Source organism: Cetorhinus maximus, chromosome 4 (assembly GCF_964194155.1).
Source record: "Cetorhinus maximus chromosome 4, sCetMax3.hap1.1, whole genome shotgun sequence".
Classification (NCBI taxonomy): Eukaryota; Metazoa; Chordata; class Chondrichthyes; order Lamniformes; family Cetorhinidae; genus Cetorhinus; species Cetorhinus maximus.
The window spans coordinates 100,761,335-100,787,628 of NC_135882.1; the positions used below are offsets into that span (position 1 = coordinate 100,761,335).

At 43.4% G+C, this 26,294-nt stretch overlaps 1 protein-coding gene across 1 annotated transcript in view; it reads left to right on the forward strand.

Annotated features, from left to right (window-relative positions):
* The window catches only part of prkdc (protein kinase, DNA-activated, catalytic subunit), a 238,827-nt gene that overhangs the window by 173,546 nt on the left and 38,987 nt on the right, over nucleotides 1–26,294 (forward strand). The window contains exons 67-73 of the mRNA XM_078540537.1: nucleotides 2,611–2,719; nucleotides 5,285–5,396; nucleotides 7,457–7,643; nucleotides 12,258–12,432; nucleotides 16,441–16,631; nucleotides 16,726–16,906; nucleotides 19,014–19,174. Of these exons, the coding sequence (XP_078396663.1) occupies nucleotides 2,611–2,719; nucleotides 5,285–5,396; nucleotides 7,457–7,643; nucleotides 12,258–12,432; nucleotides 16,441–16,631; nucleotides 16,726–16,906; nucleotides 19,014–19,174 (1,116 nt within the window). The remainder of the gene's footprint in view (nucleotides 1–2,610; nucleotides 2,720–5,284; nucleotides 5,397–7,456; nucleotides 7,644–12,257; nucleotides 12,433–16,440; nucleotides 16,632–16,725; nucleotides 16,907–19,013; nucleotides 19,175–26,294) is intronic.

The window sequence follows — 26,294 nt, forward strand, 5'->3', positions numbered from 1 at the left end:
AATAAGGTTGTGAGTCAATGTTAAGTGAGGACTTACTGTATCAGGTTAGCCATATATTCTTCAGATTTCTAGAGCACAAAAAAGAAAAAATGAGAACTTGTATTTATATAGTGCCTTTCAGGACCACCGGATGCCTCAAAGTGCATTGTAGGCAATAAAGTAGTTTTGAAGTGTAGCCACTGTTCTAATGTAGGAAATATGGCAGCCAATTTGCACACTGCAAGCTCCCACAAATAGCATTGTGATAATAATGAGATAATCTGTTCTTGTGACGTTGATTGAGGGACAAATCTTGGCTAGGGCACTGGGGATAACTCCCTTGCTCTTCTTCAAAATAGTGCTATGGGATCATTTACATTCACCTGAGATGACATTCTTTTCATCTAAAAGATGGCCCCTCCAACAATGCAGCACTCCCTAAGTACTGCACTGCTGTGCCATCCTTGATTTTTGTGCTCGAGTCCCCTTAAGTGGGACTTGAACCTACAGCCTCCTTACTCAGAGACACGAGTGCTACTAACTGAGGTACAGCGTGCACAACGGGAGTCCAGCCTGCACCGTGCCAAGGTTAGAGACATCTTGTGGCTGGAGACAAACTTACAATCTGAGCAGAAGGATCCATTTGTAGTCCATATAGGAACCAACGGCATAGGAAGAGCTAGAAATGATGTTCTGCTGAGAATTTGAGGAGATATGGCCCAAATTAAAATGTAGAAACTTAAAGGTAGTAATCTCTAGATTGTTACCTGAGCCATGTGCCAATTAGCATAAAGTCAAACAGATTAGAGAATTAAATGCTTAGCTCAGAGTTGTGTGGGATGTAGGGGTTTTGATTGAGGCACTGGCACCAGTACTGGGGAAAGAGGAGGCTGTTCCATTGCTCCACTTAAACTAGACTGAGATTGTTGTCCTGCTGAATCGTCCTTGTGGGGATGAGGGGTAGAATTGAGGGTCAGGTGAAGGGAGATTTAGAAATCCGAAGAGAAATATCGAGGCAGTAAGGGGACACAAGGGAACAGAGTTTAATGGCACTGGTGCATCAGTAAATAAGGCTCTTGAAAAGAAATAGTGTTAAAAATAATTGACTGTATCTGAATGCACGAGGCATTTGTAACAAGATCGATGAACTAGACACACAGTTAAATGGTTTAGATCTGTTCGCCATTACAGAGACATGGTTCCAAGGTGAGCAAGGTTGGGAAATATTCCAGGGTACACAACATTTTGGAAAGATAGGCAGAATTAAAAGGAGGAGGAGCAACCTTGATAATAAAGGATGACATGAGGACAATCGTAAGAAAGGATCTTGACTCAGAAGATCAAGAAGTAGAATCAATTTTGGTGGTGATTATGAACACTGTATCTTCCATGCTTCTTCTGTCAGAAAACACTGGTGGCAGTGGTTTATAGGGCCCCTAATGATCATTATACTATTAGACGGAGCATTAAACAAGAAACAATTGGAGCCTGTAACAAAGACAATGTAATAATTGTGGGGGATTTTAATCTTCCTTTAGACTAGGTGAATCAAATGCACGAAGGTATTCTGGAAGATAAGTTAGTAGAATGCTTTTGCGACAGCTTCCTTCAGCAATAGGTTGAGGAACCAACCAGGGACAAAGCTATTTTAGATCTAGTATTGTGCAATGAGGCAGGTCAATTTGTAACCTCAAAATAAAAGCTCCTCTGGAGGGAAAAGTGATCATAATACAATTGAATCCTGTATTAAGTTAGAGAGCAACATACTGGAGTGCAAAACAAGAAACTTAAAGCCATTTACATATGAGGGGAAAGCTGGCTAAGGTTCATTGTGTAAATCGACTAAAAGGTGTGGCGGTAAACAAACAATGAGAAGCATTATTCAAAATCTTCAATAAAAATATGTTCCATTAAAAAATAACTCAGGAAGCAAGATCCATCTGTGTCTTACTAGGAATACTAAAGGTAGTATTAAATTAAAAGGAGAGGCTTATTATCTTTCAAAGATTAGTAGTAAGTCCGAGGATTGGGAGGGTTTTAGTAACCAAGGGGCCACCAAAAAGTTGCTAAAAAGAGAAAAAATAGAATATGAGAGTAAACTAGCCAGGAATATTAAAACAAATTGTAATAGCTTTTATAAACATACAAAGTAGAGAGTGGCTGAAATGGAGACTGGAGAAATTATCATGGGGAATGAGGAAATGGCAGAGCAAATATTTTGTGCCTGACTTTACAGCAGAAGACACAAAATGCATATCAAAGTTTAACCAAGGGGCTAACAAGGAGGAGGAACTTAAAATAATTAATATCAGAAATAAAGTATTAGAGAAATTTAAGGGACTAAAAAAAACAGCAAATTCTAGGAATTTGATGGCTTACACCCTAAGGTTCTAACCGAGATAGCTACAGAGATATTGGATGCACTAGTTATGATTTTCCACAATTCTCTAGATTCTAGAATGGACCCAGCAGATTGACAGTTAAAAAAATTAATACCGCTATTTAGGAAAGGAGGGAGAGAAAAAGCAGGGAATCAACTGCAAGGTTCTAAGGAAAGAACACATATATTGAAGTTGTATTTGATAACACATGACATATATTTATAAAAACGAGTTCAATTTTTTTCCTTAGAATTATTCCAGCATTGACACGCTGCTACTGAGGAGCCGACTTACCAAGCTGCAATCTCTTCAAACTCTGACAGAGATCCAGGATTTTCTTCGTTTCATCACCAAAGGATGTAAGATCCTGTGTTCTACTGAAATAATAATATCTGTAGGCTGGTGTGTCCCACAGCTACATGTTGATGTTCCAGATGAAAGTTTGTCACTGACAAGATACAATCAGTTTAATTGATTTAATAATACAATGCACATGACCCAAAAAAGACCTCATGGGAAAGAATATGCCAAATCTTTGTTTTAAATGGATATGTTTTAAACACAAACAGAATGGTTTGAATCAAATTGAAATGCATCGTCACAATACTTAGCAATGACACTGTGGGTCTTCTCCATGTCTGAACCAAAGATAAATTGTTTAATGGAGTCCTTGCCCCTTTTAAGACTAAAACCAAGGACTTATGATCAAGATATCACACATTTTTATGACTTGTCTCATTGAGGGATAAGTAATGCCAGACACAATATTTCAATCTGGATCAGATAACCTTGAGATTTATTTCTATTTGCTCTTGGGATGTCACTGTGGATTATCAGTCTCAGGGCCTTTTGCTTTGCCTATATTTGCTGAGGGAAAAGTCTATTGAAATTTTCTGTGTAACTTTTTTTATTCATTCAGGGGATGTGGACGTCATTGGCTAGGCCAGCATTTATTGCCCATCCCTAATTTTCCTTGAGAAGGTGGTGTTGAGCTGCCTTATTGAACCACTGTTGTCTATGTGCTATAGGTACACCCAAAGTGCTGTTAGCGAGGGAGTTCCCAGGTTTTGACCCAGCAACAGTGAAGGAACGGCAATATATTTCCAAGTCAGGATGGCGAGTGACTTGGAGGGGAACTTCCAGGTGGTGGTGTTCTCTTGTATTTGCTGCCCTTGTCCTTTTAAATGGTAGTGGTCGTGGGTTTGGAAGGTGCTGTCTAAGGAACCTTGGTGAATTCCTACAGTGCATCTTTAAGAGGGAACACACTGCTGCCACCATGTGTCAGTGGTGGAGGGAGTGAATGTTTACGGATGGGGTGCCAGTCAAGTGGGCTGCTTTATCCTCTATGCTGTCAAGCTTATTGAGTGCGGTTGGGGCTGCCACATCCAGGCAAGTGGAGAGTATTCCATCACTTTCCTGACTTGTGCCTTATAGATGATGGACAGGCTTTGAGGAGTAAGGAGGTGAGTTACTCACCACAGGATTCCTATCCTCTGACCTGCTCTTGTAGCCACAATATTTATGTGGCTCGTCCAATTCAGTTTCTGGTCAGTGGTGACCCCCAGGATGTTGATAGGTGAGGATTCAGCAATGGTAATGCCTTTGAATGTCAAGGGACGATGGTTAGATTCTCTCCCTTGCTGAAAGCGATCATTGCCTGGCACTTGTGTGGCGCAAATGCTACTTGCCACTTGTCAGCCCAAGCCTGGATATTGTCCAGGCCTTACTGCATTTGGACATGGACTGCTTCAGTATCTGAGGAGTCTTAAATGGTGCTGATAATTGTGCAATCATCAGCGAACATCCCCACTTCTGACCTTATAATGGAAGGAAGGTCATTCATGAAGCAGCAGAAGATGGTTGGGTCTAGGACACTACCCTGAGGAAGTGCCACTTGACAGCACTATTGATAACCCCTTCCATCATTTTGCTGATGACGGAGAGTAGACTGATGGGGTGGTAATTGGCTGGGTTGGATTTGTCCTGCTTTTTGTGTACAGGACATACCTGGATAAATTGCCACATAGCTGGATAGGTGCCAGTGTTGTAGCCATACTGGAACAGCCTGGCTGTTCTGGAGCACAAGTCTTCAATACTACTGCCAGAAAGTTGTCAGGGTCTGTGGCCTTTGCAGTATCCAGTGTCTTCAGCCATTTCTTGATATCAGATGGAGTGAATCGAATTGGCTGAAGACTGGCATCTGTGATGCTGGGGATCTCCGGAGGAGCCCTAAATGGACTATCCGGTCTTATCTTTTGCACTGATTTGCTGGGCAGATTGGAATATTTGTGGAGCCTCTTCTTCCAAAGAGTTGTTTAATTGTAAACCACCATTTACAGCTGAATTTGGCAGGCCTGCAGAGCTTAGATCTGATCCGCTGGCTCGTTGTGGAATCACTTAGCTCAGTCTATCACTTGCTGCTTATGTTGTTTGGCATGCAAGTAGCCCTGTGTTATAGCTTCACCAGGTTGACACCTCATTTTTAAGTATGCTTCATGCTGCTCTTGGCATGCCCTCCTGGACATAGTAAAACCAATTTTTGACATGTCTTATTTTCTACAGTAAGCATGCTCTTGGCTTTTCATGTTGTTGAGAATCTTTTACAAAAAGCGTTTTGAATTAAGTGGTTCCACAGCAAACCACAATTGATGCTAAATGTTTGCATTTGGTTTTCTGATTACAAAATGTTTGCGCACACAATCCAGTTACAAATGTTGACTTGTGTTTATGGACAGAACCTATAGATATATAATCAGTATTATTCTATGTTTAGATTATAAGAGCATCTGAAATTTTGACTTGCTATAACCTGGGTGCATTGGGACATTGTATTAATTTGATTTGTGAATAAGACTTTCACAACCCAATCTAGCTTTGTGAATTATTCTTGATTTGTGGAATAAATATTATATTGTGTTTTGCAGTTAATTTAACCTCTGATGTGCCACTCCGAAAATTAATAAGAACTTGGACAGGCCGGTACCCGGAATCAAAGCTGGATCCGATGAGTGTGTGGGATGACATAATCACAAACCGGTATGATGCTAGAATGATTTTGCCCATATTTGCAGCTTAGAAATGATAATAGTTCTCCAAATTATTTATGAATTGGATATTAAATAGTATTGTAGTAATTTCTTATATTAAGAATAAGATGGAGTATTAAATAGCATTGCAAGTAGTTTTTGGAATTATGAAGGGATGAACTGAATGATCTTCCTCATGTATATCTATTCTATGGGCAGAATTTAGCCCTTGGCTGATGGGCGGGCCCCACCAGCTCGGCTGTGGGTGGGCAGCCGGGGCCCGCCGCCATTTTGAGTGGGCGGGCCAATTAAGGCCCACCCAGCAGCCTGCCCGACAGGAAGCGCTTCTTGTGCGGGGGGTGGAGGGAATCCCCATCTGTCAAAGAGCACACTGCTCCCTGAGGCAAAGTCCTGTCTCAAGGAGTTTAGTGAAAGGTAAGTAAAGTCAAAAAATAGAGACATTTTAAAATTATTAGCATGTCCCCCTCATGTGACAATGTCACATGAGATGGGACATGTTGATAACAAACTCATGAAATTTATTAAATTTTTACAAAACAGTAATGAAACTTCATCCCGCCAGTGGATGAAGTTTCATTAATAATCTACAGGCTGCTGGAGCTCCTGGCCTGCCCACCAGCCTTAAGGTTGGCCGGGCAGGGCATTTAACTATCTTAATGAGCCTGTCAATGGCCTTAATTGGCCATTGACAGGTCGGCCGGCAGACAGCTGATTTCGCTGTCCACCCGCCTTCCTTAGGATTTAAATGGCCCAGGATGACATTAGGGATTCCTCCTGATGTCATCCCGCGTCATTTTCCCCTCAGCGAGCAGGCCCCACCCCCAAATCGCTGAGAGGGAAAATCCTGGCCTATGATTCTGATTACTGAACGATGACCATGACAAGTCCAGAGTCAACATTGAGGACTCCCAGAGCCACTCCCCACCTAGCAGTATACCACTGTGCAGCCAACCCTGATTCCTCTGTCCTACCGATGGTACAGGATGTATCCAAGGATGGTGATGCAGGAGTGTGATACATTTGGCTGTGAGTATGACTGTCAGGCTGTTGCTTGACTGGTCTATGAGACAGCTCCCCCAGTTTTGGCACAGCTTAGTAAGGAGGACTTTGCAGGGTCTGGGTCCTGGTATGACTTTGTCATATCTGGTGCTTGGGTCCATGATGGTGGTCCATCTTGTTTTATTCATATTTGGCTTTTTTACAGCTGTTTGATAAAAACTGAATGGATTGCTAGTCCATTTCAGAGGACACTTAAAGATTTGACCACATTGCTGTGGGTCTGGACTCATGTGGGCCAGGCTGGGTAAGAAGGGGCAGATTTCCGTCCCTAAAGGACATTAGTGAACCAGGTGGGTTCTTATAACTATCTGGTAGTGGTCGCCATCATTGAGACTAGCTTTTTATTCCAGACATATTCAGCTAATTGAAATTCCCCAGCTGCTGTGGTTGAATCTGCGCTAATGTCTCTGGAACTTTATTCAAGTCCTCTGGATTACTAGTCCAGTAACATAAACACTGGCTACTCTTCCTGTATATGAAAATACGGTTGAAAATTGCTAACAAAAATCCTTAATTTCATTTAACATAGTTTGCCAAAAGTGAATTTGTTTATCTGGCTAATTAGAAATTAGGTGTCTGTATTAAGCTTTTGCCATTGCTGTTTGGTCATTTTCTTTACATCATGGACCAATCAGGTTTCCACAAGATCATGCAAGACGTACATTTTTTAATGGCCTTTTTAAAAAATTATGTTTTATATTCTTCCAAACATGTTATTTTGTTTAATTACATACAGCTAGTTTCCGATTTATTTTGCCTCTCATATGCCCTCACCTCCGAACAAAGCTTTCAAAGTTGCAGCCTGCTCAGCATCTGTCTGACCCATGTCTCACCTACACTGACCTGACTGGGTATTACCGAGACTGATGTGTCTGGTTTCAGTCACTCCTGACTTCAGTTTATATTTTTAATCCACAACTAATACCAACTGATCAAACTGCCTTTATTACAATTCTTCTTTCTGATTTTTAAAAATCTTCTGCAATGCAGCTGTTTCTTCCTCGACAAGATTAAGGAGCGACTGTCATTTGTTCAGGCTGATGATAGTATGGAGGTGGATGATGAAGGAGCTGATACTAAAATGGATGTGGACAGAGGAGAGGAAGATGTCAACATGCTCATAAGAAGCTGTAAATTTAATATGAAGTTAAAAATGTTAGAAAGTGCAAACAAACAGGTATGCAACAAAATGTTACTGCCATCTGTTGATTAAATGCAGCAGGCATAAAAATATGTGATCTGTGATTCTCCAGGGCAGAAAGTGCCATGAATCGCTATCAGTGAGAGTTTACCTATTGATATCATTGCTGAACATCATGCAGGTGGCAACCTCTAATGATGACTGCCCCCAGAGAATCAAATTGTTCCTCCACAATGTTGTCCAAAAGAGTAGTAAGGCTGAGGACTGGTGAAATTTTATAATTAGCAAAGGATGGCCAAGAAATTGATAAAGAAAAAGAAAATATGAGAGAAAACTAGCAAGAAACATGAAACAGTTTGTCAAAGCTTCCCTATGTGTGTAAATAGGAAGAGAGTCGTGAAAGTAAACATGAGGCTGAGACAGGAGAAATTATAACAGGCAATAAGGACATGGCATAGACATTATACTAATAACGGAGGCGGAATTTAATTCCTGCGATGGGAGTCTCCCCCACAACCGGTTGGAGAATCCTGCGTCGCTTCTGTCTGGGAGCTCCAACGCAGTTTAAGTGCAATCAGACACTTAATTGGCCAGTGTCGGGCATCTCATAGAGACATATAAAAAAGGAGCAGGAGTAGGTCATTCGGCCCTTTGAGCCTGCTCCACCATTCGATATGATCATGGCTGATCCTTTATCTCAATGCCATACTTCTGCACTCTCCACATACCCCTTGATGCCTTTAGAGTCCAGAAATCAATCTATTTCCTCCTTAAATATATTCAGTGACTTTGCCTCCACAGCCTTCTGTGGTAGAGAATTCCACAGGTTCACCACCCTCTGAGTGAAGAAGTTTCTCCTCATCCCAGTCCTAAATGGCCTACCCCATATGCTAAGACTGTGACCCCCTTGTTCTAGACTCCCCAGCCAGAAGAAACATCATCTCTGCATCCAGCCTCTCCATCCAAGTGAATTTTATACGTTTCAGTGAGATCCCCTCTCATTCTTCTAAACTCTAGTGAATACAGGCGTAGTCGGCCCAATCTCTCCTCATACAACAATCCTTCCATCACAGGAATCAATCTGGCGAACCTTCACTGCTCTCCCTCTATGGCAACTCTATCCTTTCTTGGGTAAGGAGACCAAAACTGCGCACATTACTCCAGTTGTGGTCTCACCAAGGCCCTGAACAGCTGTAGTAAGACATCCTTGCTCCTGTACTCAAGTCCTCTCGCAATGAAGGCCAACAAACCATTTGCCACCTTAGCTGCTTGCTGCACCTAAATGCTTGCTTTCAGTTGATAGTGTACAAGAACATCCAGGTCCCTTTTGTATAACAACATTTCCCAATCTATCACCACTTAAATAATACTCTGCCATTCTGTTTTCCTACCAAAGTGGATAACTTTACAATTCTATGTTATACTGCATCTGCCACGTATTTGCCCAATCACTCAACCTGTCTTAAGTCGCCTTGAAGCCTCTTAACACCCTCCTCACCACTCACATTCTAACCAAGTTTTGTGTCATTCGCAAACTTTGAAATACTACATTTAGTTTCCTCATCCAAATCATTAGAATATATATTGTGATTAGTTGGGGCCCAAGCACCAATCCCATGCAATTAAGACCCCTGGAGGGTAGAAATCACACTCTATAGAGCTGCTGGCCAATCGGAGGCTGGCAGTTCCCATTTCTGGTACTGCTACCAGGAACAGCGGCTGCCACTGGTAATGCTCGGAGGTCTTCTTCATGGATTATCGCTGGACCCCTGGAGACAGGTGAGTGGGGCGAGATATGGGTCAAGGGGAGGGGATTGCTGGCGGGGATGAGGGGGATCGGATGCAAGGGCTGGGGTTGGATTTCGGCAGCTTCCCCTTCCTGATGCCGGATCCCTTACTCAGCCACTGACTGGCTTTCAACAAGGGACCCCTCCTACGAGGCCTCAGGTAAACCCGGCAGGATTTGTTGGGTGGCCTTTGGGAGCCACGGGAGAGCCATGAGATTCCCATTAAATCCCTGAGCCACCATTAAATTCCAGCGGGCTCAGGGATAATTGTCTTCAAGTGGCTCATTGATGAGCCTAATTGACATCCTGCTGCCAGCGGTTGGATTCCCATATTGGGCTCTTCTCACCGCCACCCCGCCCCCCACCCCAAATTAAATTGGGGTCAGTTTTCCCAATGCTGAGAATTGGAAGCAGGTACTCCTGCCCTGTTCTCCCCTCTTCCCACTCTGGTTGGCTCCATTAAATCCCAGCACTTGCATTAGTCTTCAAAGTTGAAGACGCAAAAGATATTCCAAAAATGCAGGGAAACCAAGGATCTAATGAAAATAAGGAACCTAGAGATACTATCAGTTTTTTTTTAAAAGTTCTGAAGAAATTGATGGGGCTCAAAGTTAACAGATCCCTTGGACTTGATGACCTGTATCCTCGCGTTTTAAAAGAAGCAACTGCAGAAATAGTTGGATGCACTAGTTTTGATTTTCCAGAATTCCCTAGATTTTATAACTGTTCCCAAGGATTGGAAGTTACAAATGTAACATGCTATTCAAGAAAGGAGTGAAAGTGAAGGCAGAAGGCTATAGCCCAGTTATTCCTGTATCTAGTAAGGAAAATGCTAGAATATATTATTTGAAACATGGTAACAGGGCATTTGGAATATCACAATATGACTGAGAGAATCATCACGTCAAATCGTGCTTGACAAATCTGTTAAGAGTTTTTTGAGAACATGGCGAGTAGGGTGGATAAGGGGGTACCAGTAATGCTGGGCGGAATTTTATGACCCTATCATGGGGTCGTTCAAAAGCCCATTGACTCGAGCAGCACCAGAAAATCCCGCCAGCGGGAGGGGCCATAAAATTCCACCTGTAGCATATTTGAATTTTCAAAATGCATTTGATAAGATCCCACACAAGAGATTATTATACAGAATTCAAGGCCATGGGGAGTGTTAGAGGTACTCTATAAGTATGGTTTGAGGATTGGTTAATGGACAGAAAACAGTCGGTTGCAGTTTCAGGTTGGCAGGCTGTTACCCGTGAGGTACTGCAAAGATCAGTGCTTGGGCCTCAGCTATTTGCAAATTATATCAATTGCTTAAATGAGGGGACTGAGTGTAATGTATCTGAGTTTGCTGATTATAAAAAGCTAGGTGAGGAAGTAAATGTTGAGGAGGAGGCTTGAAAGGGATATAGACAACTTAAGTGATTGGGCAAGAATGTGGCAGATGGAATATAATGTGGGAAGTGCAAAGTTACCTATGCTGGAAGTAAGAATAGAAAAGGAGAATATTTTTTAAATGGTGTGAGACTGATATTGATATTCAGAGGTACCTGGGTGTCCTTGTACGCGAATCATAGAAAGTTAATATGGTGATACAGCAAGCAATTAGAAATGAAAATTATATGTTAGCCTATATTAAAGGGATTGGAATATAGGATTGAAGGAGTCTTACTGCAGTTGTTTAGAGCATTCGTAAGACCACACCTGGAGTACCGTGTCGAGTTTTGGTCTCCTTACCCAAGGAAGGATATACTCGCCTTAGATGAAGTGCAACAAAGGTTTACTAGACTGATTCTTGGGATGAGGCAATTGTCCTTTGAGGAGAGATTGAGCAAATTAAGCTTAATATTCCCTAGAGTTTAGTAGAATGAGATGTGATCTAATTGAAACAAATACAATTCTTGAGGGGCTTGACAGGGTAGGTGCTGGGAGGATGTTTATCCTAACTGGGGAGTCAAGAACTAGGGGTCGCAGTCTCAAAATAAGGGGTCAGCCATTTTGGACAGAAATGAAATGAGAAATTTCTTCACTTGAAGGGTTTTGAATCTTTGGAGTTCTCCACCTCAGAGGTCTGTGGATACTCAGTTGATGAGTATATTCAAAGAAGAGATCGATAGATTTTTGGGAATTGAGAGCTTTGGGGATAGTGTGGAAAGGCCGAATTGGGGTATTTGTCAGTCATGATCTTAATGGTGGAGCAGGCTTGGAGGGCAGAAAGAGCTGCTCCAATTTCTTATGTTCTTAATTGTTTGTGAAGAGACATTTTGATATTAGCAGGGATATTGAAGGTCCACTTGAATCATAGTTTGTCGCCTTGATACAGATCAAAACTAAACTCAGTTATAATCAGAAAATGAGATTGTAGCCAGGATTCCAACTTCTGATTGCTAACCACTGTCCCCGGCTGCAAAGATGTGTCTCTGATGTTAAGTAATGTTTCTTAGTCAGATAAGCTGCCAGCACTCGCTGCTGAAGGTTATACATGAATAATGGTCACCTGGGCAAGGTAGCAGGAGGTGAAGCAAAGAAGACAAGTCTTTAGGAGTGGAGGGAAATAATGGGTTAAAAAAAGCAGAAATCCTAGTTAGAACATTTTTGTATCCATTGTGAAAGATCATAGGTTGCTAAATTACAAAGCTGGAAGTTTTTCATTTTATGGCTGAAATACATGTAATCCAATTAGATTTAAAATAAATTACAACTGTGACGAACTTGTAAATTGCCAGTGTGTTAAACCTGCATCTTCAATTGCAAAATTATTCATTCTTCGTTATTTTCATGTTCATTAACATAAATACAAATACTTCATATTCAGAATGTTGTAACTTTTTTTTCAGAAAGTCAATTGTTTTCCTTATTTCAGAACAACTTTTCAGTGTCGGCGAAGTTGCTCAAAGAACTTGACAAAGAGTCCAAGGTTAAAAATGACTGGAGAGTGAGATGGATACAAAGTTATAGCCGATTCAGTCATAAGCGCAGTCGGAGTCTGGAGAGAGCACAGCAGATTGTAACGGTGATGAAGACCATCCCCTTGCTGGGTAATGGCTGATAAGTTTCTAACATTAATGTAGCAACCAAAAATAATCGATTCTTTAATTTTTTTTTAATGGATTTCTGACAGCTTCTCTGCATGTTTTTAATCTTCACTAATGGCACTGATTTTTAAATGTTTTATCTTTTAGAAAACCAGCATAAATTGTACAAAAGTAACTAATGACTTAGATGAGGGGAGCAAAGGCCTATGGTAGCTAAGTTTGCAGGTGACACAAATAGGTAGGTAAGTATGTTGTGAAGAAGACATAAGGAGGTGCAGACAAATATAGATAAGTTGAGTGAGTGGGCAAAAATGTGGCAGATGGAGTATAATGTGGGAAAATGTGAAGTTGTTCACTTTGGCAGGAAGAATAAAAAAACAGAGTTATTTAAACGGAGAACGGATACAGTATTCTGAGGTGTAGAGGGATCTAGATGTTCTTGTGAATGAGTCACAGTAAGTTAGTATGCAGATACAGCATGTAATCAAGAAGGCCAATGGAATGTTATCCTTTATTATGAGAGGAATTGAACATAAAAATAAGGATGTTATGCTTCAGTTATACAGGGCTTTGGTAAGACCGTATCTCGAATAGTGTATGCAGTTTTGGTCTCTTTATTTAAGGAAGGATGTAAATGCGTTAAGAGGCAGTTCAGAGGAGGTTTACTAGATTGATACCTGGAATGATCGGGTTGTCTTAGGAGGACCGGTTAGACAGGCTGGGCTTGTTTCCACTGGGGTTTAGAAGAGTGAGGGGTGACTTGATCGAAATATATAAGATCCTGAGTGGTCTTGACAAGGTGGATATGGAAAGGATGTTTTCCCTTGTGGGTGAGTCCAGAACTTGGGGGCACTGTTTTAAAATTAGGGGTCACCCTTTTAGGACAGAGATGAGGAGAATTTTTTTCTGAGAGTTATGCAACTTTGGAACTCTGTTTCAGAAGACGGGGGAAGCAGGGTCGCTGAATATTTTTAAGGCAGAGGTAGATATATTCTTGTTAGGCAAGCGAATCAAAGGTCATCGGGGGATAGATGGGAATGTGGAACTCGAAACACAAACAGATCAGCCATGATCTTATTGAATGGCAGAGCAAGGTTAAGGGGCCAACTGGCCTACTTCTACTCTTATTTCGTATGTCTGTATTGTCAGTTAGAATTTTTAGATAAAGAACATTCTTCTGGCATAGCTTTAACATGTAACAAAGGGTTTCGGATGTTGGGTGATGCACTTTACACAGGGATTGGCTCCTAACTACAGTTGTGCCACCAAATGGAAACAACAGACCAATTCTCCACAAGCAAATAAGCAGTTCAGAAAGATGGATCATTCCAAAACATGTGGCATCCACCCACTAATCACCAGCTGAATCAAAAGCTTCAGAGGTCTGAGATCCAATCTGCTTATTAAGAGTATGCGAGAAAGCTAGCTAGTAATATAAAAATAGACGATAAGAGTTTCTACAAGTTCTTAAATAGGAAAAGAGTAAGTAAAGATAATGTTGGTCCCCAAGAGAGTGAGTCTGGGGAATTGATAATGGAAAACGAGGAGATGGCAGAGGCATTGAACAGGTATTTTCTGTCTTCGCTGCAGAAAACCTCCCAAGGATACTTGAAAATCAAGAATTGAAGGGAAGGGAGGAACTTAAAGCAATCACCATCACTAAAGAAAAGGTGCTGGGAAAACTATTAGATCTGAAGGTTGACAAGTCCACAGGACCTGATGGCCTGCATTCTAGGGTCTTAAAGGAAATGGCTGCAGAGATAGTAGATGCATTGGTTGTGATCTTCCAAAATTCCTTAGATTGTGGAAGGGTTCCAGCGGATTGGAAACTGGCAAATGTAACACCTTTATTCAAGAAAGGAGGGAGGCAGAAAGCAGAAAACTATAGGCCAGTTAGCCTAACATCTGTCATACCGAAATTGCTGGGAGCCATTATTAAGGAAGTTATAGCAGGATGCTTGGAAAATAATAACGTCATCAGGCAAGGTCAACATGGCTTTGTGAAAGGGTAATTGTGTTTAACTAATTTATTATAGAGTTCTTTGAGGAAGTAGCAAGCAAGGTGGATAAGGGAGAACCTGTAGATGTGGTGTACATGGATTCCCAAAAGGCATTCAGTAAGGCCACATCAAAGGTTATTACACAAGATAAAATCTCATGGGATAAAATTTTTAGCTCAACGGGCAGGGACGCGCCCGACCCGCTCGAGTGTAAAATGACGCGCGTTGATATTGGTCGAGCGTCCCAATGTCAATGCACAATTGTGCGATATTTCATTCAGTGGGCACACGCCGAAGTCAGCAGCATGCCCGCCGACAATTAAAAGGCCTGTTAAGGCCATTAAATGATCAATTAACTTCAATTTTTCAGTGCCCGTCCAATAACACTTCACCTCCCTGAGGCAGCTCTGTGCCTCAGGAAGATTATGAAGTGCGTACTTGCATTCGCCTGGCTCACACTACCCACCCCTCCCGCCTGCACGGGCAGCACTGAGCACTGCTGCTCGCTCTTCACACTGGCGTGAAATTGCCTTCCAGCCCCGATCACGGGCGGCCCCCGCCTAGTCCCCCAACACGTGTGAAATTCTGCCCGTGGTGTAGGGGGTAATATATTAACATGGGTAAAGGATTGGGTAGTTAACAGGGAGCCGAGAGTAGGGATAAATGGGTCTTTTTTCAGGTTTGCATGCTGTAAAGAGTGGAGTGCCACAGGGATCAGTGTTGGAGTCTCAACTATTTGCAATCTATAAATGAGTTGGATGAAGGGATCAACTGTATGGCAGCTAAATTTGCTGATGACACCAAGATAGGTAGGAAAGTAAATTGTCAAGAAGAGGTAGAGAGTCTGCAAAAGGATATAGACAGGTTAAGTGAGTGGGCAAAAATTTGGCAGATGCAGTATAATGTGAGAAAATGTGAACTTGCCCACTTTGGCAGGTAGAATAGAACAGAAGTATACTATTTAAATGGAGAGAGATTGCAGAACTCGGTGGTACAGCGGGATCTGGGTGTCCTGGTGCATGAATCACAAAACATTATGCAGGTATAGCAAGTGATAAGGAAGGCAAATGGAATGTTGGTGTTTATTGCAAGGGGAATGGAATATGAAAGTAAGGAAGTTTTACTGCAGCTGTGCAGGGCACTGGCGAGACCACATCTGAAGTATTGTGTGCAGTTTTGGTCTCCTTATTTGAAAAAGGATATAATTGTGTTAGAAACTGTTCAAAGAAGGTTCACGTAACTCATTCCTTGGTTGAAAGGCTCATCTTATGAAGAAAGGTTGAACAGTTTGGGCTTATATCCATTGGAGTTCAGAAGAATGAGAGGTGATCTTTTTGAAAATATAAGATTCTGAGGGGACTTGATAGGGTGGATACTGGGAGGATGTTTCCTCATGTGGTGGGGAGCTAGAAGCAGGCAGGATGCAGTTTAAGAATAAGAGGTCTCCCTTTTAAGACAGATGAAAAACCTTTCTCTACAGAAGGTCGTTAGAATGTGGAATTCTCTTCCCCAGAAAGCAGTTGAAGCAGGGTCACTGAATTTATTCAAGGCTGAATTACATAGATTTTTGACAGACAAGGAAGTGAAGTGTTATGGGGAGCAGGCAGGAAAATGAAGTTGAGACCTCCAACAGATCAGCCATGCTCTTATCGAAAGGTGGAGCAGGCTTGAAGGGCTGAATGGCATACTCCTGCTCCTAAGCCTTATGTTCCTACGTCAGCTTAGGAAAGGTCACATGATGAAAGGTGGAAGAGAAAAATACAAATCAGAAAATAATTCTTAGTTATTGCTATTTCAAAAAATAGTAAAACAAGGATCTAAAAGAACAGTCTTCAAAGTTTTAAAACTATTATTTTTACAAGTTTGGGGTATCAGGTATAAATTTATACCCCATCATATAAGGTCTGCAACACACAGAATAACTGACACACAAGGCACCAAAACCATTCAGAAAGAAAAGGTAAATGAGGATTTAAATGTTGCTGTCATGAACAGAGATCTTATCTTACAGTTGAAGCTGAGGTGGAAACTCTAAATATACAAAGGCATGCTCTCAGAGACCAGAACACATTGCTTGGTACAACCTACTGGATTATGGCTAATGCTCTGAATAAAGACCCGTCAGTTCTTCAGCATATTGAGAAGAACCGAGCAAGAAATGTTATAGAACTTTCTGGAGCTACCAGTGACGATATAGCACAGGTGGGAAAAGAATTCCTAACTGTACCAAAAGATGCATAAATCCAGTTAAGTATCTGAACCTTTTCTGACAGCTCTTTATTTTGTTGTTGCTCAGGTTTCAGTTGGATTATACAGAAAGGCTCATGAATATCTGCGAAGTGCTGTTAAAAAGGTTGAAGAAGAGCTGCAGTCTCTTTCTGAAAAACATGTTGACACAGTGGGAGTGATTAAAGCCTACATGAATTTGGCAAATTTCTGTGACAAATGGCTGCGTGAGGAAGAAGAAAGTGAAAACCGTAAGAGTGGAAGAAAATGTGTAATAACTTGTGCTCGTCTGTTCTGAACATTTGCTTGTATTGTGTATTTATACAATATGTAGCTATGGGAGCTTAATATTTGGTACCATAGTGACCGGGACATAGTTGTGCCACAAATTTCCTTTGCTTTTGTTGCCTGCCTTCATTTACTGAAAAGAAATCTTTCCATTTTCCCCTCTGTGACTTTATTTTCCTGCGTCTTTTATCTCACCAGTTTTATTTCCTCTTCTAACCTTTCTTGAGACCCATAAGTCATTGCATGGAATACCACTAAATCCTTAGTTAATTACAGTATCCAAAAAACGAAACATTCAAATTGCAGCTCTTTACTGGATTTTGATGATTATCGCTTATTTCGGTCCCAAATTGTAGGAATTTAGGTTTTTTACTTGCAAGCAATGTCTGTAAGAGCTGTGAAAATGCAAAATATAAGGAAAAAATGGAAATGCACAAAATCTGAAATAAAAACAACATCTAGGGAGTACAAAGTAGGGGTGTTGCACCAAAATGACATGAGGAAAGATTTTTCACGCAGCAAGTGGTTAGGAATGCACTGCCTGAGTGTATGGTGGAGGCAGGTTCAATTTTTTAAAAATTCCTTCATGGGATGTGGGCATCACTGGCTAAGCCAGCATTTATTGTCCATCCCTAATTGCCTTTGTTCAGAGGGCATTTAAGTGTCAACCACATTGCTGTGGGCCTGGAGTCACATGTAGACCGGACCAGGTAAGGACAGCAGATTTCTTTCCCTAAAGGACATTAGTGAACCACATGGGTTTTTACAACAACTAGCAATGGTTCCATGGTCATCATTACTCTTTTAATTCCAGATTTTTATTTAATTCAAATTTCACCATCTGCTGCGGCGGTATTCAAACCCGGGTCATTGGAACAAAAGCATAGCACTATTAATTTGTGCAATTTTTCATTTATTTCTTGTTACCCTATTAATGTATGCCATTGGAACAAAAGAATAGCAGAGATGTAATTTAAAATACCATAGCATAGTGGTCATGTAATGGACGTGTAATCCAGACCCTGGATGAATGATCCCGAGACAGAAATTTAAATCTCACCATGGCATCTGTGGAATTTAAATTCAATTACTTAAATAAATCTGGAATAAAACACTAGTATCAGTAAAGGTGATTATTGGTAATGCAAGTCCTGACTATTGACCCCAGAGCTCTACCCTGGGTCTCTGGAATATTAGCCCAGTGACAATACCACTATCCCAACACCTCTCCCTAATTGAGACATACGAAAGAGAATTAGACTGTTATCCAAAAAGGAAGAATGTGAAGGGTTACAGGGAGATAGCAGGGGAATGGCACCAGGTCAACTGTTCATTCAGGGATAAAAGCAAATGTTCATTCAGGGAGCTGGTGGAGACACAATGGACTGAATGGCCTCCTGTGCTAAACAATTCTGTGATTCTGTGAAAATATTTATCTGGATTTTCTGGTAGGTCCATTGCATCAACAGAGGCACAGCATGATAGACTTGTCTAAGATAAAAGCAAAATACTGCGGATGCTGGAAATCTGAAACAAAAACAAAAATACCTGGAAAAACTCAGCAGGTCTGACAGCATCTGCGGAGAGGAATACAATTAACATTTCGAGTCCGTATGACTCTTCATCAGAACTAAAGAAATATGGAAATGAGGTGAAATATAAGCTGGTTATGGGTGTGGGACAGGTAGAGCTGGATAGAGGGCCAGTGATAGGTGGAGGCAAAGAAGGGACTGCTGAAGATGTCATAGACAAAAGGACAAAGGGGTGTTGACGGTGGTGATAGACTTGTCCTTGTCTTAAGATCATGACCTTAACCCCAGATGGTTTTCTGACCTGAAAGTCATTTGCATTTTCCACATGGACAACCCAACTACTGGGCTTTAGGAGAGTGACCAGTGCACAAAAGTTAGTAAGGAGCCCTGCTTTTATGTTGGAACAAAATGTGTTTGTCATCACTATTTGTTACAGCTTTCACATTCAGAGTAATGTTTATCACAAATACATTGTTAGTGCATCATGCACTTTCAGTTCTTTGATGTTTGTAAATAAATAAATTGATGTTTCTTACAGTTGTGAATTTCCCTGAGCTGCAGACATTCCCAGCATGCATAGTGGAAAATATGTTAAAAGCGCTGAAGTATAATTCGAGAGAAGCCAGACTGAGATTCCCTAGATTGTTACAGATTGTGGAATTATATCCAGCTGAGACACAGGACCTCATGACGAGAGGGGTATGTACTTGCTCAGATGACTGCTGTTTTCATTAATGCTTTAACAGTTGGATTTTGCAGGCTTTGGGTATTTTTACGCAGTGTCACAGTTTGTTTTTGTTCATCCAGCTGAGGGAGTAAATCTGTGCCGCAAAAACTACCATGGTTTACTTTTTGTATATGGTAGTATACATGGAACTGAATGGCAGTCATTAATTTAATGAAATAATCACCAAAAGATGTGGAATAATTTGCCTGATTTGCAAACTGTTTTCTTCATGTTTGACTAAGTTGTTTATGATTGCTCCGCTTTCTTTTTCCACGGCACACACCCTTCCCTGTCAAGGGGACAGCCAGCATGCTTTGGAATGACAATTTATTGCTGTCTGTCAAAGGCACTGCTAGACTAAGCTGCCTTCATTTTTCCCAGACTTGCCACAGTGGCACATTTGAGACGCAGTTCACTTTGTGATATGGAATAGAAGGATGCCAGTTGAGTGTGCTGGAGTGTCAATATGCTATGTCACCAGATTCCATGTAATAAAAGCACATAGTGGTATTTCTGTGTGATATAATTATGATGTATTATAATCTAATGTGATCATGCAGTTAGGGAGTGGTAGTACTAGTCCTGACTATTGACCCCAGATCCCATGAAGTCTCCTGGCAAGTGGATTAGGAAGGAGGAAAAAACACCCTGAAGTTCCCAATGTCTTTCACTCTGCTGTGGCTGCTTGTTCCTGCTCCTGATGAATACCAGGTGCAGACAAGGTCAGACCTGGTGACAATGCATCTTGATGATTGCATAGAATGCTAATTCACTTTCCAAAGAAAGAAATAACTTTTGTTTATATAATGTCTTTTACCACCTCCATACGCCTGAAATTGCTTTACGGCCAGTGAAGTACTTCTGAAGTGCAGTCACTGTTATAATTTAGACCGATATGAATATCGCTGGGGCATTGTGACACAGCGTGCAAATTTTTAATCCATTTACTTTGTGCAATTTTTCATTTATTGCTTGTTACACTATTAATGTATGCCATTGGAACAAAAGCATGTAATTTAAAATACAATAGCTTATTGGTTATGCTAGTGGACTAGTATTCCAGACTCTTGGATGAATGGTCTGGAGACGGAAGTTCAGATCTCACCATGGCATCTGTGGAATTTAAATTCAATTACTTAAATAAATCTGGAATAAAACACTAGTATCAGTAAAGGTGATCATGCAGTTAGGAGGGAGTGGTAGTGCGAGTCGTGTCTATTGACCCCAGATCCCATGAAGCCTCCTGGCATTAGGTCAAACATGCGCAAGAAAACCTCATGCTGATTACTACCTACAACTGATGAGTCAGTACTCCTCCACCATGTTGAACAGCACATGGAAGAGGCAATGGAGATAGAAAAAGCACAATGTACTCTGAGTGGAGGATTTCAATGTCCATCACCAAAAGTGGCTCGGTAGCACCACGACTGACCAAGCTGGCTGAGTCCTGCAGCAGGCAGTGACAGAACCAAAACAAGGGCAAAAACCTACCAGACTTTGACCTGTGACAATTTATTTGTCACAGATGCATGTGTCCATGACAGTATTAATAGGAGTGAACCCCCCACAGTCCTTATGGAGATGAAGTCCCATCTTCACACTAATGATACCCGCTAACAAGTTGTGTAGCACCACCATGTGCTAAATAGGATAGATTCACAACATATCGAACAACTCAAAACTGTTCATTCTTGAGGTGTTGTGGGCCATCATCAGCAGCAGAATTGTATTCAATCGCAATCTGTAACCTTATGGCACCAGAATATCCTCACTCTACCATTGCCACCAAGCCAGGGGATCAACCCTGGTTCAATGAAGTGAGCAGGCAGGCATGCCAGGAGCAGCACATCTAAAAATAAGGGGCAGAATTTTACCTTCCCCCACATTGGGTTTGCAGATGGGGTGGGGCTTTGCTGTCAAATTCCTCAGCTGGCCTTCCCACCAGGCTCCCACCCACACCGTCCTCTCCAATTTTACCGTGGGATGGGCAAGGCCTAGGATAGCCTGCCCACCCTTGCCCCAATTGAGTCCCTTAAGTGGCCAATTGATGACCACTTAAGGGCTGGTGGAAGGAGTTCAGGGGTAGAGGGAAGCCTGAAAAGTGACCCTGCTCCATCAACACCCCCCACCCCACTCTGTTCACCCACCCAGGCCTTGCCTCCCCTCCCTATCCTGAGACCCCAACACTTGCCTGGTCCTGGACTCCTTGGACTTAGACTCTGGAGACTAGACTACTCCCAATCTAATCAGATTGGCTGACAGATTCCTGAGGCAGGGATTCCCTCTGAGTGAGGGGCAGAATTCCCATCTCCAGTCAATTAATGCTGGTTGGAGCGTTAAATGGTTGTGGGTGGCCAGTATCGGTGGGGATGTGTTCACCGCCAACTCTTGAGATGGCAGGAAGGGAAACCCCACCATCCAAAAAATCCTGGTCGAGGTACCACCTTGTGAGGCTACAACACTGGACTACTTGTCAAACAGTGGAGGCAGCATGCAATAGAGCTTAAGTGATCCCGCAATCAACCGATTAGCTCAAAGCTTTGCAGTCCTTTCACATCCAGTTGTGAATAGTGGTAGACAATTAACTACAGGAGGAGGAGAATCCATGAACATCGTCATCCTCAATGATAGCAGAGCCCAGCATGAGTGTCAAGGCTGAAGCGTTCGCAACCATCTTCAGCCCAAAGTGCCAAATGGATGATCCATCTTGGCCCCCTCCCGAGACCCTCACTGTAACAGAAACCAGTCATCAGCCAATTCAATTTACTCAGTATGGTATTAGGAAAAGGCCGGGTGCACTGGATACAGCAAAAGCTTTCCTGGCTGTCATGCTGAAGATTTGTGCTCCAGAGCTAGCTGTTCCCCAGTTGAATTGTTCCAGCGAAGCTGCAATATTGGCTTCTACCAGCAAAGTGGAGAAGTGCCTAAGTATGTTCTGTCCACAAAAAGCAGGACAAATCCAATCTGGCCACTTATCGTACTAAAGCAGTCTGTGCCCTTATGCAGCTAGACCTTGATAATATCCAGGCTTGGGCTGATTGGGGACAAGTAATTGGCACCCCATCCACCACCTTAAACATTCATTCCCTCCATCACTGATGCACAGTGGCAGCAGTGTGTACCATTTACAAGATGCACCACACAAGTGTCAGGCAATGACTCTCCCTAACCAGGGGGAATCTAATCTACCCCTTTGAAATTTAATGTTATTACCATGACTGAATCCCCCACCATCATGGATGATTACTTGGGGGTTACCATCAAATGGAAACTTAACTGGACCAGCTATATAAATACCTTACCTACGAGATCAGGTCAAAGGCTAGGAATCCTGTGGCAAGTAACTCATGTCCTGATTCCCCAAAGCCTGTCCACCATCAACAAGGCACAAGTCGGGAGTGTGATGGAATACTCTTCACTTACCTGGATGAGTGCAGCTTCAACAACACTCAAGAAGCTCAACACCATCCAAGGCAAAGCAACGTGCTTGATTGGCACCCCATCCACCACCTTAAACATTCATTCCCTCCGCCACTGATGCACTGTGGCAACAGTGTGTACCGTCTACAAGATGCACTGCAGCAACTCATCATGGCTCCTTCAACAGCACCTTCCAAACCCGCAAACTCTACCATCTAGAAGGTCAAGGGCAGCAGACGCATGGGAACATCACCGCCTGTAAGTTCCTCTCCAAGCCACACACCATCTGACTTGGAAATATATCGCTGTTCCTCCACTGTCGTTGGGTCAAAATCCTGGAACCTTCCCTAACAGCGCTGTGGATGCACCTACACCACAGAGACTACAGCGGCACAATAAGGCAGCTTGCCACACCTTCTTGAGACAGTTTGGAATCAGCAATAAATACTGCTCTTGCCAGCGACATGCACATCCCATAGTTCAATTAGAAAAAGATTCATCTGGTGCTGGCTGAAGAAAGCAGATTTTTTTTTAACATCTGTTATTTTCTTAGCTTTTCCTTTTTAGAATATTCCTCTGCCATAAACCTGGGGCAGAATTCGACGCCCCGCAAGTGGATGCGTGCCGGCCCAGTCGGGTGTTACATAGCGTGCGATGGCGTTGGGTGAGCATCCTGACGTTATCGTGCGCTTGTGTGATATTTTGGCCGGCGGGTGCTGGAGCTGTGCCCACCATTAATTAAGAGGCCTCTTAATGCCATTAAAAAGCCAATTGATGCCAAATTTTCATTGCCCGTGCGATTTTGTGCTCGTCGGGCATGTGGCCAGCTAACATTATCAAAAACCTCATCCACGGGTGGGATAAAACGGGTCAGCAGCATTGCCAGTGTCAGTAGTGGGGAATTTGGTACATAGTTTGCTACTGGTGACTTATTGGTACTTGGCAGCTTCATCTCTGTTTGGGGCTTCATTCTTGGCATTTCCGAGCTTCATTTCAGGACTCATTGGTGTCTCCAAGGCCCCAGGAGGATTCAGACCGTGTGGACCCTTCCAGATATCGGACAGCTTTCCCTTAATCTGGTATGGGAATTGTGGTCTCTGCTGGGGGCATCTCTTCTGAGGAGGAAGAGAGGGGTAGAAGGGAGAGGAGGCCAGGTGTCCCAATGCAGCTTCCAAGGGGAGGAGAGGCGCAGGCACAAGGGGCGCAGGGCCAACAGGAAGTCCAAGGCGGAAGGGGCCACAGAAGACACCATTATCCTGCTGCTAGGGTTTGTAGGTGGTGATGCAGCGACCTCAATATGTCTGACTTGCAGTGCCAAAGGAGGCTCCGCGTCTTAAGGGAGACAGTGATTTCCATTTGTCAGATGATTGAGCCTGAGATCAGCTCCTACTGTGTGGGTGGACGCCCATGCTACTGGTTCTGAAGGTCACAGCGGCCCTAAAGTTCTATCCCCCTGGGTCTGTGGGGGATCTGTGTGGAGTTTCTCAATCAGCTGTCCATAGTTGCATCGAGCTGGTGACAGAAGCTCTGCTCAGGCAGGTACTGACCTTTATTCTTTACCATATGGACAAGGCCAGCCAGGCTGAGTGAGCCAGAGGCTTTTGCAGCGACTGCTGGGTTCCTCCGTGTCCAGGGTGCAATCGACTGTGCATGTGGCCATCAAGGCGCCAGCGGGTGAACTGGGTGCCTTCATCAACAGGAAGGGCTTCCACTCCATGAACGTGCAGATCGTGTGTGACCACAGGATGCAGATTCTGCGAGTCTGTGCAAAGTACCCAGGCAGCTCTAATGACACTTATATCCTGAGACACTCCCAGGTGCCGAGGCTCTTCAGTGCTCCGGCTCAACTGGATGGGTGGCTGCTGGGTGACTAGGACTATCCATTGAAGAGGTGGCTCATGATGCCTCTCCGCCATCTAAGAGCAGAGGCAGAGAAGCGTTACAATATGAGTCATGCCTCCACAAGGGCGGTGATAGAGAGGACCATAGGCCTTCTCAAGATGCGCTTCCGATGCCTGGACCGTTCAGGGGGTGCACTACAATACCCCACCAGAACAGTGTCAATGTTGGTGGTTGCATGCTGTGCTCTCCATAATCTGGCACTGGCAAGGCGGGGACCCACTGGAGGAAGAAGATCTTGAAGCAGCTGCAGAGGCCACAGATGATGGATCCAGTAGTGAGTTGGAAGAAGAGCACATTGAGGAGAACACTGAGGGCATGGAAGCAGGGACAGCAGGGAAGCCTGGAAACAGGGACAGCAGGGAAGCCTTGATCCAGCGCTCCTTCAACTAGGCTACCAAAGACCAGCTTCAGCTGCATGCCAGGGCTGCCGCCTCCATCCTGGATATCTGAAATGACCCTTTCGTTTGAACCCAAAGTCCTCTCAGTGCCTGTTTAATAAAGTTTAGAGCCACTCTTGTTCATCATTACATACTGGCGTACCCTGCACCAAAAAAATAAAAAGGTGAAGCATGCTCAGGCCATTACGACAAAAACAAAATTAATCTCTTTTTGACAATCCAAAAAATTTACATAACCCTATCTGGTCTTCATTCCCAGACCAGTAACGATAAGCCAAATATAAATTAACAGAAAATCACCTGTGAACTGTCCCTCTTGTGCTCAAGGTGCCTTTAACTTACGTTTCCGAGTGCTAAGTCTAGGTGCCCCCTCTCTGGCACCGACATTGGAGACAGCCTGTTGACTCTGCTGTCTTGTTGACCTTGATGACTTTGGCAGTTGTCCTCTGGTCAGTGGAGCCTGTGCCGGCCCCGCCTGGGAGGGAGTGGCCAGTGCCACAGCTGGCATCTCCCCAGTCATTGCAGTCTCATCAGATGCGATGGTCACTGGTGGAGGAGCTGCTGCCGTCATCCAAAACGCCCTTAGCGGAACCCTGAGAGATGACAAGCAGCTCATGCACCAACGTGAGCTCACCCTGGACCTCCCTGTTCACCACTGATGGACAGGCACCTAGCTGGGACACTGGGTGCCTTACCCATCACCCACACTGACCCACCTCAGGTCAGTGCCTATGTGAGGGCTTGCAGGTCCAAGTGCAACCCCAGGAATCCCTCATTCTGTCCTTAGAGCTGCCTCTCCATGAAAGTTGCCACTCCCTCAATGGAGGAGGCAGTGCACTCGGCCATGAGGGTCAACGCAGTGCTCACATGGTCCGCATGAACTCCTCCACAATGGAGACCATGGCACACATACTCGTATGGATCTCCGCCAGATCCTCCCGCACATCCTGCTGAACATCCAGCACCTAATGGACAACTCCAGAGGCTCATCATCTGCCTTTGACTGAGCATTGTACTGGCCCCCAGCAGTCCTCCAACTGCCAGTGCCCTGGGCATTCTCTGCCTCTGCCTGCACCTCAAGCGAGTGTGAAGGGCCCTCACCAATGTGCACTGACATTCTAGCTACCGACCTAATGCCCACCGAGGTGCTAGTATCTGAGCGGGTGTGACGTAGGTGCAAGCGACGCCCCATGGTCCTCCGGCGTGAGGGTGGACCTTTGGGGATCCACAGAGCGACTGCGTGCTGGCGAATCTAAAAGGGAGAACAAGGACATGTCATTAGTTAAAGTCATCACACTCTCACTGTGCATGCCAGGCACCCTGGTGAGACAGTGGAGATTTGTATCACAGCGCCATTGTCTCTCAGTGATCA